This window comes from Polypterus senegalus, chromosome 13 (genome assembly GCF_016835505.1).
Source record: "Polypterus senegalus isolate Bchr_013 chromosome 13, ASM1683550v1, whole genome shotgun sequence".
In the NCBI taxonomy this organism is placed as follows: domain Eukaryota; kingdom Metazoa; phylum Chordata; class Cladistia; order Polypteriformes; family Polypteridae; genus Polypterus; species Polypterus senegalus.
In genome coordinates, this window is record NC_053166.1 from 160,357,037 (window position 1) to 160,376,573 (window position 19,537).

Sequence of the window (19,537 nt, forward strand, 5' to 3'; positions counted from 1 at the left end):
ATTGTCCAACCAAAGGGTTGCGGGGGTCTGCTGGAGCCAATCCCAGCCAACACAGGGCACAAGGCAGGAAACAATCCCTGGGCAGGGTGCCAACCCACCGCAGGGCACACGCACACACACACCAGGGACAATTTAGAATCACCAGTGCACCTCACCTGCATGTTTTTGGACTGTGGGAGGAAACCCACGCAGACACGGGGAGAACATGCAAACTCCACGCAGGGAGGACCCAGGAAGCGACCCCTGCACATACCAACAATGCAATATTTTTCGGTGTCACCTTTCCCATACTCGAAGCACTTCTCACAGACACCGCTGTCAACCTGCATGCTGTGTTCCATCGATGAGTTGTGTTTCATCTGTTCAGTTCCTTCACACTAACTTTGTACTCTCATAACACACTGGAGAACGCTGCAGAGAGTGTCCAGTGCAAAGCAGCACAGAAGTTACAGGAAGGTCACTGTCCCTTCTGCTTGTTGTAAAAGGAGTGTGGCAGGCCCCAGCCGGGACGCCTCTTCTGTATCTGGTCTGGGGGAACGGGCATGGACTAAGCAGGACCTCCCTCAGGACACTAGATGGCAGCCCCCTGGGTGGCAGTGGTGCTTCAGATTCCTGCAGGGCTCCATGGGAGATGGAGTTCTCTACGACCCTGTTGGGATCCGGGGGGGTGCCACCAGGGGGCACTGCAGTGGTTCCTGAGCCCATGTGGTTCTCCAGGTGTTTGTTTGACCCATTTCTGGCTGCACTTCCGGGTGTGGCGGAGGAACATGTGCCCCCTGGTGGCACCCTCGGATCCCAACAGGGTCGTAGAGAACTCCATCTCTCATGCAGCCCTGCAGGAATCCAAGGCACCACTGCCACCCAGGGGGCTGCCATCTAGTGTCCCGGGGGAGGTCCTGTTCAGTCCATTCCTGTTCCCCCAGACCATATACAGAAGAGGCGTCTCAGCCGGGCAAGGACCCTGGCCGTCCGCCACAGGAGGTTGGCATCAGGAAGGGCATCTGACCATAAACATTTTCTCCAAAGAGGGAGACAGCAGGGCCACCCACAATATGGCTGTTAAAATGGCCAAAAGGGAAGTCGAGTGGTGAATTTATTGAGCGGATTGTGAGGGTGGGTTTTGCACTGACGTCTTCAGTAAGTGGATAAGGAGTTGTGAAGTCCAGGGCACGTACAGCTGCCCTAACCCCGGCACAGACGAGGCAGAAGACGATTTTGCACCCAGCACACGGTTTATTTATGCAACGCACACGTCACCAACACACACACGGCTCACCAAGCCCAGCACAGTCCCTTTTGCCGCCAGTTCTCCTCCGGCTTTGTCCTCTTCCTCCCGAGTCTGGCCATTGAGTGATGGTGACTGGCCAGGTAGGACTCTAGGTGCCCAAAAAGCTTCTTCCAGCAGCACTTCATGGTGTGCGAGAGGTGCTGCCAAACAGGGCCCTGTCGACGACCAGGTGCCCCCCTGGCGATGGCCCTAGCAGTGTTGAGCTTCCATGCTCATAGCCCTGTGGCCACCACTGTCGAGAAACGGTCTGGAAAATCGTCTCTCCCCACCGATCCTTCCATACTCGGGCCACCCACCACACAGTCTATCGAGAGACGAGATGACAGGATTTGGATGTTCATGCAGGTAAAAGTTACAGAGGAGCAGCCTCTCCATGCCTCTGTAGCAAGAAAAGCACACGAAGGTTATTACTAAAAAAGAGATGCAGTGCTTCCTCCATTTAGACTTCAGATAATAATCTTAATCCATCTTTATATCCTACAACAAAGTGTAGTTGGTGTTTTCTCGGCAGTGCTAGCTGTCTTCTTCTTGTTAGGTACGGCTGCTGTCCCACTCCTCCTGCTATCGCCTGCTTCACGATTTGACTTGACGTGTTGTGGGGTTGCTGTGTTTAGTCCCCCACAAGAACTGATCCTGGCTCCCCTATAAAAGAATCAAAAGTAAAAAGCGCTCGTCATCTTAAATGCAGAAATTTCACGGCTGCCTGTAAACAATACAATGCAACTTATTTTATATTATAAAATCACCCAAGAAGTGCCGCAGTGGGCTTTAACAGGCCGTGCCTCTTGACAGCCCCCCGGCCTTGACTCTCTCTGAGAAGACAAGAAAAGACCCTTGTAGGAAAAAAGATGGAAGAAACCTCTGGAAAGGCCGTTCAAAGAGAGACCCCTTTACAGGTGGGCATGCAGTGGGTGTCAAAAAGAAGGGGGGGGGTCAATATAATAAAATACACAGAACAGAACAAATCCTCAATACAGTATAAAAATAAAAATGTTACAAGTACGGAGCAGAAATTAACAGCAGATGATATCACATAACAGGATTTGGATTTGTTCAGAGTCCAAGACACCTCGGCCATCGGGCGAACCAAAACCCCCCGCCATTGGCCATTACACCGCTGGGCCAGCCAATCCAATGGAAGGACCCCTCTACCCGACAATTCCTGCGATCCTCCATCAGGGATGACTTTACCTTAGGCAGGCAAAGCAACTTGGCAGGTGGGCCGTGGGCACCAAGTGGCACATTTGAGTGCTGAGAAGAGAAACAGAACAAGTGAGGAGGGTTAGTAACAAATTCTAACTGTCATGTTGCTCATGACTGACAACAGAGATGCAGTCTGCACAGCTAATCCGCAGCTCTAGTCAGGGTGGGCTAAACCAGGGGACCTCAATCCCAGTCCTGGAGAGCCGCAGTGGCTGCAGGTTTTTGTTCTGACCTGGTTGCTGAATTAGAAAGCAATTCTTGCCAATAAAGCGCTAACAAGCTATGAAATGAAATGAACTCTGCTATGTCAGCTCATCCTCATATTCTAGATTTTCTTTCCCTTTCTATCATGCAAATGATTTGAAGGCTAAAATGGACGAGTAGTTCTCAGTCCTTCACTTTTTTCTCTTCATTTTTCTTCCAAGTATTTCATTAAACCCAATAGTGCAGATAAATACACACAGGTGTAAATGTAAATGAGCTAAATGGAGAAATGCTGCTCTCTCTTGTCATTGGCATGTTATTGATAATAAGGAGCAATTCAAATAGCTGTTTAAGACAAAATGGGCTCAAAATCACTAAAGTGAAGCAGAAGTGTTACTTTAGCAATAAGAGCTTTTTATTAAGCAACTGGGTTGGAGGAAAAACCTGCAGCCACTGCGGCCCTCCAGGACCGCGATTGAGGACCCCTGGGCTAAACTGAAGTCGTGAGTCTTTAAAAGCTGAGACCGAAGGGGCGTCTCTTTTAGTCTCAGGCAGACCACTCCACAGTTTAGGGGGGGTCCTGTAACTAAAAGCTCGACCTCCACCTGTTATTTTATTAAGTCTTGGAATCACAAACAGACCGGCATCTTGAGATCTTAATGTGCGCTCAGGTTTGTAAGTCGCGATAAGTTCAGACAAGTTTTAGGCTGGAGGATTTTGAAATCTGCCCTAAACTTCACTGGCCGCCAGTGTAAGGATTACTCCAGACAATTCAGAGTGCCTCCTGCTTTCTAGTCATCCATTTGGAGGAAACGTGGCTCCAGCTTTAACCAGTTCTAATTTTAATTCTGTTTAAATATTCAATAAAATTGAATTTTTAATATCCCATTCTATTTTAAGAGCCCAGTCCACAATGGCCCTGTCGCATTACTCCTTCAGTAAGTCAGACTTGAAATATGTAAGTGTGCCAGAAGCAGATTGATTTCCAGCATAATCATCAATGTCTGCAATACACTAGAATCCCGATTATCCACACCTTGAATAACTAAGGTTTGTGGAAGACGAATGTTCTCTTCGTTCCCTAATTCATGTCTGAGAAGTAAGCTTTACTAAACCAAGTAACAGCATGCTTTGTTTTATCCATCCATCCATCCATTTTCTAACCCGCTGAATCCGAATACAGGGTCACGGGGGTCTGCGCAAACAGAGAAAATGTTTGTGCAAAGGACTCAAGGTCTGACATTCCACACGCGAGTCTGCCTCACCACGTTGTCTCTTAGCTTACATCTGAACGCCATAACAAAAGGGGCCAAGAAATCAAGTTGCATAAGGAACGTTGAAGGGGCTCAAGGTTTGTGTATAATAAATGTGTTGACTGTAACATTTTATAATGATATTAAATCACGCATTCTAGGGGTATAAAACTGGACCCCACCCAACAGACGGGGTTCAGAAGACCCCTGACGCTGTCATGTACATTTGATTGTCTGCTTCTCTGGAACTCTTCTCACCGTGACTCTGAAAATAAAGCTGTCGGGTCTGAGTTTTCGTCCACAGGTTCTGCATTATCCGAGGTGAATCTGTAATCGTAACTACACTACCTTCCTTATGATTCATAAAAGCTTTGCCACGAATCCCCTACTATACTTTTAACCTCGACTGTACCAAGCGAGAGGTCGAAGAGCTGGTGACTGTGGGCTCACTCACCGCACTCCAACTGCACCCCTCTGTGACGATGTGGGTTCTGGCTCCACACTCCCATTGCTGTTGGAAGCACTTGAACCCAACACCGTCGGTAATGTCACCGATGAGCTAGTCAATGGAGGCAAATTACTGAGCAAGGGGAAGGTATACAAAAGGTGTAACAGTGCTTTTATTAAAAGAAACAATTAAAACAAAACAGTGTTCCAATAAATAGTGCAGTTCATTCAATAAATAATCCAATAAAAAAACGTGGAGGTTAAAACAACAATAAGAAAAAAACACAATCCTTAAAAACGAGAGGTTAAAATCTTCTTTAGGAAGCAGTTCTTTAAAACAACAAATCCAGTGTTCTTCTATGTTAGCGTTAGCGTCTCACCTGCTTATCCCGTTTGGGCTTAGCAGCAGGCAAGACGCTCTCTGCAGCTGCCCTCCTGAAACACACGCATGAGACTGGAGACCTCCCGATCCCTGGCTTCGGTCTGGCACTCATCCCAGTCCCCGAGACTTAGTTTCCACCAATGGCCAGGACGCACACATTGGGGACTCCACCACCAAGCCTCTCGAGTTCCGCTGCCTTTCCGTGGCCTTCTGCGGCTCGTCGCTTTCCTCTAGGCACTCCCGCCACCTGGTCACTCAGCGGGAGCAACATCAACTCAAACGTCTGGGTGTTGGCCTAACACCCAGCTTCCATACAGCTGCCCTCGATCGTGCGCTCACCACACGCACGCACCGCCTGCTTCCTCGCTCCCTGTAACCTCCGTCCTCTCTTTTCATCCCCTTCAACCGACTCGCGCTTCTTTATAAATAACCAGGGGCCATCACAGCTGCAGCATTAGCCACGGGAGCAATCACGAATGTGGGCAGTTCCTCACCTGTGCACACGGTGAGAAACGCCCACATCGACGACCGCCCGCGGCTCGATACAACATCGCCCCCCCTCACGAAGCCGCCTCGGGTGCGGTGATTTAAAAATGGCCTTTGCTCAGTGAGCTGTGGACCCGCTATACAACACCCTCGGCCATTGTCAGTGCGGCGCCAGCACTGGCTGTGTACACCTGCTCTACTGGTTTGTTTGCTTTGGATTTTGGTGGTTTTGCATTTCTGTGGTTAAGTCCATCCATTTTCTAACCCGAATACAGGGTCACGGGGGGTCTGCTGGAGCCAATCCCAGCCAACACAGGGCACAAGGCAGGAACCAATCCCGAGCAGGGTGCCAACCCACTGCAGGGCACACACAAACACACCCACACACCAAGCACACATTAGGGCCAATTTTAGAATCGCCAATCCACCTAACCTGCATGTCTTTGGATTGTGGGAGGAAACCGGAGCGCCTGGAGGAAACCCACCCAGACACGGGGAGAACATGCAAACTCCACGCAGGGCGAACCCGGGTCTCCTAACTGCGAGGCAGCAGCGCTACCACTGCACCACCCTGCCGCCCCGTGGTTAAGTCTTCATCTTGAATATCACGATGAGTGGGCAAAGGAAGTGTGTTGTGGTATCCTTACAGGAGGATTTTTAACCCGAAATGGCCACGGCCATCCGCTTTATCCAAGTTGTCAGTTATCCGTTGCAGCATCAGTCCACATTAACTCGAACATTTGGAGTTCTACTGTAATTTAAAAAGACATTATGATAAGGAATATAAAATAGTGTAATAAGTATGAAGCGTTGATGGACTAGTGCCCTGCTTTGCACCCAATGATTGCTGGGATAGGAATAGTTGCCCTGTGATCCTGCCATGGATAGGTGGGTTGAGAAAATGGATGGATGAATAAAAAAAGAATGCAAGCATTTCAGCTTGGAGCAGCATGGATGTGTAATGATAAGTAGCCAGCAGTCCTATACCCCATCTCCTGCAGAAGAGGCCATCCACCTGAAGCTACGCATGTTCAGGCCTGGCCAGTATTTGGATAGGAGACCAACCAACCAGGGGGCGCTTAGCCTGAGGTCTGAGTGTGGGTCGCAATGCCCCAGTGCCGTGACGGGGACACTGTGCTGTAAAAATGGCAAAACCAAAGGTCCGTCCTCTATCTGAGTTCATTAAAGACCCCTGGGCATCCCTGGTAACATCCTGGCTGAATTGCCCTGCCTGGAGTGGTCATTCTGGCTGACCCGATCATCCCCTCTCTCTGACCGTCTCTCACTCTCACCACTTCACCACCTAACAGCTAATGTGTGGTGAGCGTACTGAAGCAAAATGGCGGCTGTCACATCATCCAGGTGGATGGCACACTTTAGTGGTGGTTGAAGGGCTCCCTACTCGCTGTGTAAAGTGCTTTGAGAGGTGAGAAAAGCTTTCAGAGCCACAGGTGGCGTTCACTTCAGCACTTGTTTAAGTTTGATACTTTGTGGTTTTGAATTACATTAAAAAAAAAGTAAAAAGAGAAATTGATATTCTATTTTCTGGCGGCGAGTATTACCGTGGATACTAGTAACGGTGAGCTTCAAGAGTGACACAGACTGAGGATGTTTCTGGGTTGTGCTGGACAAAATGAAAGCCATGTAAACATGGACTTGTTTGGAGAGCAGCAGCGTCCGGCACGTGTCCAGGCCGGTAAATGAATAGCTGAGGACGTGTGAGTGGGAGCAGAAACGAAACTGAGGATGTTTGTTCATCCACCGTTAAATGCCAGAATAAAAGCTTTAGAGGATTAGAGTGAGTGGGGAAAAAAATCAGTCGTAATATTTGATGACAACTCTGTCTGGAAAGGAAAAGGGGGTGTGTGTGTAGGATTCTATCAGATCGGAGCAGCAGGCACAGGAGGAATTCTAGTTCCTGTGGCAGGAGAGGAGTGGATGAGTCACCAGCTTCAGGCTGCCGCGTGGGCTCCTAATGAGGCGGTGACCACCAGGCCGTGCTGTGCAGAAACCCGGGTTCATCAATGGGCCCGGCGCCTAACTTTTTCATTCTGCTTTGCTTTAATTGGGTTTCATGTGAGTGCAGCTCTTTATAAAAGACGAGGCGAGTCTCCGGGTCTCTTCATTGGAGTAGGCCATGCGTTCAGATGTTGTGATTTTCTTGTGCTGACTCCTTTGGTTAGGTGGCTGTGACACGGAATATTGAACCTCACGTCCTTCTCATTGTGAGACCCTGAGCAAGTCACTTAAGCTGTTCTTTCTCCTATTGTAAACAAAGGTGGGCAGCTGGATTGTTCTAGATCCATCCATCCATTTTCCAACCCGCTGAATCCGAATACAGGGTCACTCTGCTGGAGCCAATTCTTATATATTATACAATACAATCCCTCTTAACCGGCCACCTCGGGACTGGACCCATGGCCGGTTGCCGTTTTGGCCGGTTAATCCCACGCATACCTATTTTCATGTAGAAAAATATTTCTAAGGTATGTACTGTACCTCTTCGACGTTCCTGAAGAAAGCATATCCACGATTTTGCACAACGACTGGACAGTGAGGTGTAGCGGGTCCACAGCTCAAGTCAGAATCCAGGTGGTAATTGGCCTAATTACGCTGCGTTACATCCCACACGGGCTCAGGAAGCCTTGCAGCTCCCCCTGGCAGTGGCCACGGAGCCCAACAGGGATGAGCTCCAAGGTAACAAAATTGAGGGGGGCTGCCACCAAGTGTTCTGGGGAACGTAATGTGCATCCCATGGCTGCTCCCCCGGATCCAGTGCCGAAGGGGTGTCCTGGCCAGGCAGGGGTCCCAGCCATCCACCACAATATATATGTATACATACATATACAGTATATACATATATATATATATACGAGTATGTAGTCCCAAAATATAATCAAAATGCCCACACTATGGCCATAAAGCAATCTTTATAAAAGGAGTTAGAACATCAGAACACTCTGGACGAGAACAGGCCATTCAGCCCAACAAAGCCCGCCAGTCCTCTCCACTTGTTTCCTCCAAGAAAACATCAAGTCGAGTTTTGAAAGTCCCTAACGTCTTACTGTCTATCACATTACTTGGTCGCTTATTCCAAGTGTCTGTCGTTCTTTGTGCAAAGAAAAACTTCCTAATGTTTGTGTGAAATTTAACCTTAACCTTCCAACTGTGTCCCCGTGTTCTTGATGAGCTCATTTTAAAATACAAGTCTCGATCCACTGCACTAATACCCTACATGATTTTAAACACTTCAATCATGTCACCTCTTAATCTTCTTTTATTTAAACTGTGAAGGCTCAGCTCTTTGAATCTTTCCTCAAAACTCACCCCCTGTAGTCGCTCCTCTCTGGACCTTCTCTTGTGCTGTTATGTCCTTTTTGTAGCCTGGAGACCCAAACTGCACCCAGGACTCCAGATGAGGCCTCACCAGTGTGTTATAAAGCCTGAGTGTCACCTCCTGTGACTTGTACTCCACACGTCAAGGCGCTATATAACCTGACATTCTGTTAGCCTTCTTAATGGCTTCTGAACACTGTCGGGAAGTTGATATCTTAAGATCCACTGTGACTCCTAAATCCTTCTCATAAGATGGACTCTCCATTTTCAGACCCCTCATTGTGTATTCAAACCTCATATTTTTACTTCCTACATGTAATTCTTTACATTTAATGACATTAAATGTCATCGTCCACAAATCTGCCTAAGCCTGTCTGCTGTCCAAGTCCTTCTGTGATGATATAACGGATTCCAAATTATCTCCTAATCCACCTATCTTGGTATCATCTGCTAACTTGACCAGCTTGTTCCTTATATTCCTATCTAAATCATTTATTTATATTAAAAACAGCAGCAGCCCCAGCACTGACCCCTGCTGGTCACCACTCTTAACATCGGCCAGTTCTCATGAGATTCCTCACACCATCACCCTCTGCTTCCTGTGTCTGAGTCAATTCTGCACCCATCTACACTGCCACTTCTTTTAGTGTGATGCCCACCCTCTCCTGTGGCACCTCATCAAATGCCTTCTGACAGTCCAGATCAATAACATCATCTGCTCCACTCCAGTCGTATCCTTTTGTTGCCTCCTCATAGAATTCCAGCCTGTTAGTAAAACACGACCTCCCTCTTCTGAGCCCACGCTGACTGCTCCTAATATCTCCTGTCCTTGCCAGGTGTTGCTCAATCTTCTCCTTAATAATTCCTTCCATTAATTTTCCTGTGATGCCCGTTGAGTTTACTGGCCTATAGTTACCTTGATCTGCCCTGTCACCCTTTTTATACAATGGGATGATATTTGACATTTTCCAGTCCTTCAGAATCTCTCCAGTGCGCAGTGACTTCCTAAAAATATGAGTCAAGGGTTTCTATCTGCACTCGCTGGCCTCCTTAAGAACTCGAGGGTAAATCTTATCTGGTCCTGGTGATTTGTTTGATTTCATCTTATTTAATCTGAGCAGCTCTTCTCTCTTTACAATTTCCAAATCCCTCAGTACCTCCTTAGTAGTCCCTGTTACTGCTCTGAGGTTATCCACTTGCTCACTTGTAAACACCTCAGAAAAATGTAAGTTTAGGGCCTCCGCTATTTCACTGTCTGTATCTTTTAATTCGTCTTTACTATTCCTGATGAACTTGACTTCCTCCTTGTCTGTTCTTTTACTACTAAAATACTGAAAGAATCTCTTAGGCTTGTCTGTCGCCTTATCTGCTCTATTCCTCTCCAACTGTCTTTTAGCCTCTCTGATATCCTTCTTAATGGTTGCCCTCATGTTCTCATACGCGCTACGATTCACTTTGCAGTCATTAGTCTTATATGCCTTATAAAGCAGGTTTTTTCTTTCCAAATTCTTTTTTAAATCTTTATTAATCCACGTGGAGTTTTTTTTAGTTTCCTATTAATTCCAAATTTAGGTCTGTATCTGTCCTGCATTACATGTACCACATTTCTAAACCTGTTCCACTGCTCCTCGACTGTCTTATCCCAGTCTATCCTACTTAGACTTTGTCGCATCTTCTCAAAATTAGCCCTAGCAAAGTTCAACTTGTTAGCGACAAGGCCATCTGAAAGTGTCAATCGGCGATGCAAGAGGTGGTCCCGCCCTTGGGATTCCACCCCCAAACACAAAGGACATAAAGACATTTAAAGAAACAGTGCATAAATGTTCTTAAACATAATAAATATAGTCATACATGAAAATAAATGATAAATGAAGAGAGCAGTAAAAACAGAAATAATCATAATAAGTAATCCAGATTGAAAAATGAACAAAAAAGACAAGCAAACGGAATTTAAACATAAGCCAGGAAATGAACTCTTGCTAAAACGTAAAAGTTTTGAGTGTGGGAGGAAACCTGAGTCCTCAAATGTTTACTGGCTAGACGTTTAAATGTGGCAGACCCCGAGGTAAGAGAAAATCGGGTCAGAAGATGAGATTTAGGTCATCCATCCATCCATTACCCAACCCGCTATATCCTAACTACAGGGTCACGGGGGGTCTGCTGCAGCCAATCCCAGCCAACACAGGGCGCAACCAGTAAACCAGCCTGTCCTACAAAACCAGAAAGTGAACACAAAGTCGTAGTCAGAAACTCCAAACAGTCGACTCTGCGCCTTGTACAAGAGTTCCATCGATTATCCACGAACTTAATGAGTCACCTGTAGCGCCAACTTAAATATGGTCACACCAGTGACGTCACACGATGTGACCTCTGGGAGAACCAAAACGTCTGTGCCCATTGAAAAGCAAAGGTGTCGTGTTATAAACAAAAATATATTTAAAACTAAATTAACATGTCTAAAATAAAATTGCAATAGCAAACCAAAGGTGCAAGGGATTCTCTGTAACTCTGAACCAGGGAAAAATGATGTGAGCTCAGAAATAAGTTTATGAAGCTCACAAAACACCACAATCATAAGGAAAGGAAGCTCACGTGAATGTGGAGAGAAGGTGCAAACCACACACACAGGGCAACTCGGCCAAACATCATGACCGGTCCAGGCTGTGACATGTGAATCATCAGAATTCTGAGCAGGTTTTGTTGTGCTTTCTTTCAGGATTAATGACCAGAGTGAGGATAAAGAGGGCGACTCTGACAATACAGCAAGTGACCCCCCTGCCACACCCCAGGACTCCTCTCCGGACCGCAGAAGATCAAGCTCAGACACGTCTCGCTCCACATACACCCTCACCCGCCGCATATCCAGTAAGACTGTTGGCCGACTATAGCTTACCTCTGTAAATGCCCAGGTTGCCCACCCTGGGGGTACCTTCTTCCTTTACTTTAAAATGGTATCAATTGCCTGTGGAACAGAGACAGTACAGCCTCATTTCCTCTGCCATGATTACCCACACTTAAAAAGGTTTGGGGCAGCCCCCCGTGTAATATCCCAGGCTGCAATGGGTTTTAAAAAACAAGACAGCTGTGTCTTATAGGGAGTCCAAACAAGAAGTGAAGAATGGTTGTTAAGATGGCGGCTTTAAATGCCAAGACTGGAAGTGATGTACAGGAACCGGAAGTGTCATTCTTCTTACGTCGTAACTGGAAGTGACGTTCTTCTGGGCGCCAAAAGTGACGTTCTTCTGGGCACCGTAAGTGACATTCTTCTCGGATTTTTTCTGGGTGCTGGAACCAGGAGTGACGTTCTTCTGGGCGCCAAAAGTGACGTTCTTCTGGGCACCGGAAGTGACGTTCTTCTGGGCACCGGAACCGGAAGTGACGTCTTCAGGGACGGGTCGGACATGTTTTCCCATGTCTGGTCTGCAGAGATAGCAGAAGAAGGTTTAACACACCTCACCACCCCCTTGGCCTGGCATAGAAATTACCCTCACTTGGTCCATACTGCTTCCTCCTACTCACACGTGTGTGACAACTGTAAATGTGAGGAAGAGGTCTTTACCCTGTGGGTGGCACTGGGCCAGTCTTCTTCCTTCAGTGTTCACTACCTAGGATGTTCGTTCCAGTTTGAAGTGGGCTGAGGTCAAAGCTGATATAAAGAAACACCTTGTTTGCTCCCCACATATCACAGTAATAATTAGTTTTATTGACCCTCGACTTCTTCTTCCTCATGGTACCCAATGCTCCTCCATTTGAGGAATGACCCGCCTGAGTCTCAGTCACCCTATGAGACTGTCTGATAGGTTCACTGAAGGTTACCTCTGTGTTCTTCTGTCTGTCCCCCACCCCTACACGACCCCCTGCTGTGTCTCTCACACTCTCTCTCTGTCCTTTGAACTTCAGCCTCCCTGCCATCTTCTAACTCAAACATCTGCTCCTTCCACAGGTTTGGACACCAGAAGGCCAAGCTCCCCCTTGATTGACATCAAGCCAATCGAGTTTTGGGCCATTAGCTCCAAGAAGGAGGCGGTCCAGCCCACTTTATTACGCAAGACTTATGCAGCTGACGACGACTACTTCCGCAAGTTTGAGCCGCGGCTATACTCCATGGACTCCGGTTGTGATGATGTGGATTCCTTGACAGACGAGGAGATTGTATCACGATACCACCTGGGCATGTTACATTTTAGCACACAGTATGACCTCATGCAGAACCATCTGACGGTGCGCATCATTGAGGCCCGGGACCTGCCCCTTCCCATGTCCTGTGACAGCACCCGCCAGGACATGGCCCACTCCAACCCTTACGTGAAAATAAGTCTGCTACCTGACCAGAAGAACTCACGGCAGACTGGTGTCAAGCGGAAGACCCAGAATCCGGTGTTTGAGGAGCGTTATACCTTTGACATCCCGTTCATGGAAGCTCAGCGACGAACCCTCCTTCTGTCCATCATTGACTTTGACAAGTTTTCACGCCACTGTGTCATTGGCAAGGTGACAATGCCCCTCGGTGATGTGGACTTGATCAAAGGTGGCCACTGGTGGAAAGCATTGGTGCCCAGTTCACAGGTATAAAATGTTCATTCTTTGGTTTTGCCAGTTTTGCACAAAATTCTCAAAAGAATGTAATGTTGTTTGTTAAGGACACTCTGAAAGAAGAGCGCATGTGAACAAGAAAACGAACGAAAGAGCCGCTGTTGAGATTTGACTTCGTTTCAACTTTTTGTGGCTTTCTTGTTGCCCTTAGGTGGACCTTTTCAGGTTTATTTTAAAACTTTGGGATCAACAGTACAGAGTAACGGGGATTGTGGAAGAGAAGTGAAGAAGAGAGTGCAGACAGGGTGGAGAAGAGTGTCACGAGTGATTTGTGACAGATGGGTATCAGTGAGAGTGACAGGGAAGGTCTACAGGATGGTAGTGAGACCAGCTGTGTTATATGGGCGGGAGACGGTGGCACAGGAGACAGAACTGGAGGTGGCAGAGTTAAAGATGTGAAGATTGGCATTGGGTGTGATGAGGATGGACAGGATTGGAAATGAGGCCATCAGAGGGTCAGCTCAGGTGGGACGGTTTGGAGACAAAGTCAGAGAGGCGAGATTACGTTGGTTTGGACCTGTGCAGAGGTGAGATGCTGGGTATACTGGGAGAAGGATGCTAAGGATAGAGCTGATGGGGAAGAGGAAATTTAGCAAGGACTGAGAGAAGATTTATGGATGTGGTGAGAGAGGACATGCAGGTGATGGGGGTGACAGAGCAAGATGACAAGGACAGGAAGATATGGAAGAAGATGATCTGCTGTGGTGACCCCTAATGGGAGCAATGAAAGAAGAAGAAGAAGGGAGATTCCAATTCTGATAACGGTTTTCCTTAGCTGAATTTACTGAATTACTTTTGCACCTTTTGGACACCATTTAGTTTTACAGGTGCTGCCATTTTATAGAGTGGTCGCCACAGATTTGTCATGTAAAGCAGGGGTCGCCAAGTCCGGTCCTGGAGGACCACCGTGGCTGCAGGTTTTCATTCTAACCCTTTTCTTAATGAGTGACTTGTTTGTGCTCTTTTGAACTCATTTTAACTGACTTGCTCTTGAAGACTCAGACCCCTTAATTGTTTCTTTTTCCTTAAGTAGCAGCCAAACAATAGCGAGATACAAAGTGAGCCAAAACAACTGGTGTCCATCATACAATATCTGAAAATAAAGAAAGGTGAGGGTCTCAGGAATGTCGATCTTCTGAGGTCCACAAAACATTTGACCAGTGCTCTTAGAATAGAGAAAAATCAGCCATTTTCAGAAATGTCTGCTAATGCACCACGAGAGCAGCAACAAGCCATGAAATTAAAGAACGGGTTTAATTAACGACGAGACTCGGCACCTCATTAAGCAGCTGGTTGGAGTTTGAGATCCTGACTTCGTTGGTCTTCTGTTGGCGCCCTCACTTTACATTTCATTTCTGTTTTGTAAGGAAAGAGATGAAGCAGTTCAGAGGAACGATGGAGAAATTCAGGGGAGCGAATCTCTCTCTCTATGTAAAAAAAAAAATCCTGGTGGAATGGAAAAGCAAGGTGACGATACGTGATCTTCTCTGAAGTTCTCGAAAGACATTTTAAAGACCCGCGAGACCAAAAAAGACTGGCCACGCAGCGTCTCGCGGGGACCGTAAACATGAGACTTGGTGCCAACAGATTGTCCCAGGGCAGTTGGAACATAACATTCTCGCAAGACATGCCCTTCCTATCATATTGGAGCTCGGCCAGCCAGCAACACAGTCAGTCATGTCGAGTCACGTGGCACACACAGATCATGTGCTGTCGGCAGAGAAGAAAGAGCAGCGCGGAGTCAAGAGACCCAAATGCCGAGAAAGGTACAGAATATGAAAGCAGAAACAGGCGAAAGTATTGTAGCGGCCACGCCAAGCTGAAGCCTTTTATGTTTTAAGTGACTGTTGGGTCCGATTGAGGGAGGGCAGAGTACAGCATGGCAGACTGATAGGTGGGCGCTGAATGATGCGGTTTGGGGGGGCGAGACCCGTGTGAGGGGGGAGACCTGCGGGAGGAGGAGTTGGAGAAGGTGCTAGAAAGTTGTGTTTGGGGTTACACAGCCGACGATTGTTAAAGTAGAACTTCTGTGACACTTTATTACGTCAGTCGCTACAGTATCAAAAAAAAAAAAGATAGCACAGATCGCATTGACGCAAACAAAAGGAAATTAGTTTAAGTCAGAGAATTTCAAAAACGGGGTTTAACTCAAATGCATTTATTGGTTACTTTGCAAAAAAAATTATTAACTGCTGATGATGAAGATCGTGTTGTCTGTGCTGAAATTCCAAACAGAGAAACCTGTCCTGAATTAGGGTACAAAGTCATTAAACACACGTCTCACAGAACTCATTTAAAAGATTCAGCATATTGGGACACGAAAGATTCCAAATATTGTTTTTACAGAAGTTCTGAAATAAAAGTGAAACTCATGAAATAGCAACAATTCAAAGAAAAAAAAATCTTACACAAGTGTGGATCTGGAAAACCAAACACGGGAGTTGGCGAGCAAGTCTTAAAAAAGCAATTAAATTAAAATGAATTCACAAGACGTTAATTCGCAGCACAAACAGGGCACTCGTTAAGAAAAACCTGCAGCCACGGTGGTCATCCAGGACTGGACTTAGCGACCCCTGCTGTAAAGGACCCAGAATTGAGTGGCTGTGATACCACAGGATCGTAGGTATAATCGTAGCCTGACCAGCAGCATCGTACGTCAACGTCGCCGCCATATTGCAAGTGGCACTGCTGTGGATAAAGATGCCTCACACCTGTGCTGCTTGGGTTTGTACAAATCGCTGTCTGTCCAAGCCAGATCATTTCAGAGGTAAGGCTGAACAATGGTTTTGGTTATATTTGGCCATTAGAAAATCCCGTTTTATAATCTTAACTTTAGTTACGCCAGCCTAAGATAGCAAAGCTATGCATTTATGTGCTCAAGTGAGCCTCCAAACAACGTTTTAGCTAAACGTATTTAGTCACTAAGTATGTAGATTGTCGTTAGCTGTTAACATTTCTCAGACTTTGAAGGTTTCCCAAAGAGATCCACCTCAGGAAGCAGTGGGAGGTCAGGTAGCCCTTAGACGGGATTTGGAGAAAGCTGTCCCGTGACGTGTGCTGTGCTTGTCTGGTAGCAGATGTTGTACCGGCGTCATATGATCAAAGCTACCACTCGCTCAGATAAAATACAAAGGAGGTTTGATGATTCCTTCTGAAGGTCCAGTCAAGGCGGTCAAAGTAGCTGAGCGTGTTATCCGACAGTCGGCAAGAGGCCAAGCTGTCAGTGTATCTTTGATCAATTGGTTTGTTCGGGCTGAGATTGGTTCAGATGAAGGAGCACATCGAGGAAACACAGTTTGAAATTGACAGCCATCATATTATGCTCATGTCTTCAGTTGTGTGTGTCTTCCACAAACTAAGGCTGCACCATATTGACAGACTGAATACCCTTAAATTACAGGATCTGAGTGAGCGAGAGGAGTGAAGTCTGGAGGAGATCAGTGAGGTGTGGAGAGCTTTAAATGTTCAGAGCGGGATTGTGTGTCGTATTCAGTAGAGAACAGGGAGCCAGTGACGTCGAGAGGGAATTGCTGTGAGATGTTCAGTGGACTTAAAACAGCAGGTTATTATCCTGGCAGCAGAATTTGGAAGAAGTTGTAAGCGATGGATACGTTTTTGTGGGATGCCAGACAGAGTAACATTCCAGTAATTTATACGTGAGGTGACTCGGGCTTTAACTGATACTTCAGTACTGCGGTAGGCAAGAATGACGATGATGAAAGAAGGCAGTCTGAGAAATGTTACTTTTATGGGAGGAATTATTTAATAATAATGATTATTTAATAATTGCCATTATTAGTGTATAAAGGGATATAAATAATTGCATTTAAATGGTTCACCAAAATCTGTTGTATGTAAACGATACTGTTTTAAACGTTATTTTTTTATCAGAAAACCCGGTTTCCATGTCTACCTGCATTAGTTTAAATGTCACTTTTGCCACTCGCAATATCGTATCGTGTCGACTGGGCAACACAGTGAATGGGGCGTCTACCTATATACAGTGGTGTGAAAAACTATTTGCCCCCTTCCTGATTTCTTATTCTTTTGCGTGTTTGTCACACAAAATGTTTCTGATCATCAAACACATTTAACCATTAGTCAAATATAACACAAGTAAACACAAAATGCAGTTTTTAAATGATGGTTTTATTATTTAGGGAGAAAAAAATCCAAACCTACATGGCCCTGTGTGAAAAAGTAATTGCCCCCTGAACCTAATAACTGGTTGGGCCACCCTTAGCAGCAATAACTGCAATCAAGCGTTTGCGATAACTTGTAATGAGTCTTTTACAGCGCTCTGGAGGAATTTTGGCCCACTCATCTTTGCAGAATTGTTGTAATTCAGCTTTATTTGAGGGTTTTCTAGCATGAAGCGCCTTTTTAAGGTCATGCCATAGCATCTCAATTGGATTCAGGTCAGGACTTTGACTAGGCCACTCCAAAGTCTTCATTTTGTTTTTCTTCAGCCATTCAGAGGTGGATTTGCTGGTGTGTTTTGGGTCATTGTCCTGTTGCAGCACCCAAGATCACTTCAGCTTGAGTTGACGAACAGATGGCGGACATTCTCCTTCAGGATTTTTGGTAGACAGTAGAATTCATGGTTCCATCTATCACAGCAAGCCTTCCAGGTCCTGAAGCAGCAAAACAACCCCAGACCATCACACTACCACCACCATATTTTACTGTTGGTATGATGTTCTTTTTCTGAAATGCTGTGTTCCTTTTCGCCAGATGTAACGGGACATTTGCCTTCCAAAGAGTTCAACTTTTGTCTCATCAGTCCACAAGGTATTTTCCCAAAAGTCTTGGCAATCATTGAGATGTTTCTTAGCAAAATTGAGACGAGCCCTAATGTTCTTTTGCTTAACAGTGGTTTGCGTCTTGGAAATCTGCCATGCAGGCCGTTTTGCCCAGTCTCTTTCTTATGGTGGAGTCGTGAACACTGACCTTAATTGAGGCAAGTGAGGCCTGCAGTTCTTTAGACGTTGTCCTGGGGTCTTTTGTGACCTCTCGGATGAGTCGTCTCTGCGCTCTTGGGGTAATTTTGGTCGGCCGGCCACTCCTGGGAAGGTTCACCACTGTTCCATGTTTTTGCCATTTGTGGATAATGGCTCTCACTGTGGTTCGCTGGAGTCCCAAAGCTTTAGAAATGGCTTTATAACCTTTACCAGACTGATAGATCTCAATTACTTCTGTTCTCATTTGTTCCTGAATTTCTTTGGATCTTGGCATGATGTCTAGCTTTTGAGGTGCTTTTGGTCTACTTCTCTGTGTCAGGCAGCTCCTATTGAAGTGATTTCTCGATTGAAACAGGTGTGGCAGTAATCAGGAAATTGAACTCAGGTGTGATACACCACAGGTAGGTGATTTTTGAAAAAGGGGGCAATTACTTTTTCACACAGGGCCATGTAGGTTTGGATTTTTTTCTCCTAAATAATAAAAACCATCATTTAAAAACTGCATTTTGTGTTGACTTGTGTTATATTTGACTAATGATTAAATGTGTTTGATGATCAGAAACATTTTGTGTGACAAACATGCAAAAGAATAAGAAATCAGGAAGGGGGCAAATAGTTTTTCACACCACTGTATGTCTATGGGTATAACAGGCACGATGAACTTCCTATTCATCTGAGTTAACAGAAGTTACACAAAGACATTGGAGTATTGTACTTTTGATTGCGTTCTCGGCAAATGAATCCTTTCAAAGGAAATGTTAGCGCCGATCTAGAATTCTGAATGTCGACTTGCCGACTGTGTGTTTGACTTTCTGGTTATGCCTGTTTTCTTGTCCATGTCCCATCTCTTGTAAGCTATTTTTGTCCCTCACTCTTCCTGTGAGAACAATAAGGAAGTATAAGGTAAAAATCTAAACTTAGCGTCAAACCGAAAGGTCAAAACACGGGTAGGAGAGTAGAGAACAAGCGGCAGAAGCAAAACACAATATGAGAATCCAAGTCCAGGCAGCAACGCAAAAGGTCCAAACATTATAAAGACTTCTTGGACGAACCTGTTGGCATCTTCTAATGCTAGAAAGAGAAGGAAGGAGATTTGTAGTTGAGAGTGCTTCAGTCCAAAGAGGGAGTGTTTGATGTGCTTGCCTCCATTTTAAATAGGAGTTGAGCGGCATGACTGGCAAAGGACATCATTGTTGTACTTGCAGTTGCCTTTAAATTTTTTGTATGAAACCCACCACCTTTTTGGATTTTTTTCTTATACCCTAGAATCCGATTTTACCAATCGTTTGTAGATTAGCACCTTTTGTCCATTCTAGAAATTTGTTTGGACAGTTTACAACGCCATCTTTGTGTTTTCACGGTCATCGCCATTTGTGGACCCGTG

The 19,537-nt window shown here is 45.9% G+C and overlaps 1 protein-coding gene across 2 annotated transcripts in view; it reads left to right on the forward strand.

Moving 5' to 3' along the window:
- syt17 (synaptotagmin XVII) overlaps nucleotides 1-19,537 on the forward strand; it is a 66,672-nt gene that overhangs the window by 20,579 nt on the left and 26,556 nt on the right. For both annotated transcript variants that reach the window (XM_039774144.1, XM_039774145.1), the window contains 2 exons: nucleotides 11,316-11,464; nucleotides 12,543-13,165. In XM_039774144.1, the coding sequence (XP_039630078.1) occupies nucleotides 11,316-11,464; nucleotides 12,543-13,165 (772 nt within the window). The remainder of the gene's footprint in view (nucleotides 1-11,315; nucleotides 11,465-12,542; nucleotides 13,166-19,537) is intronic.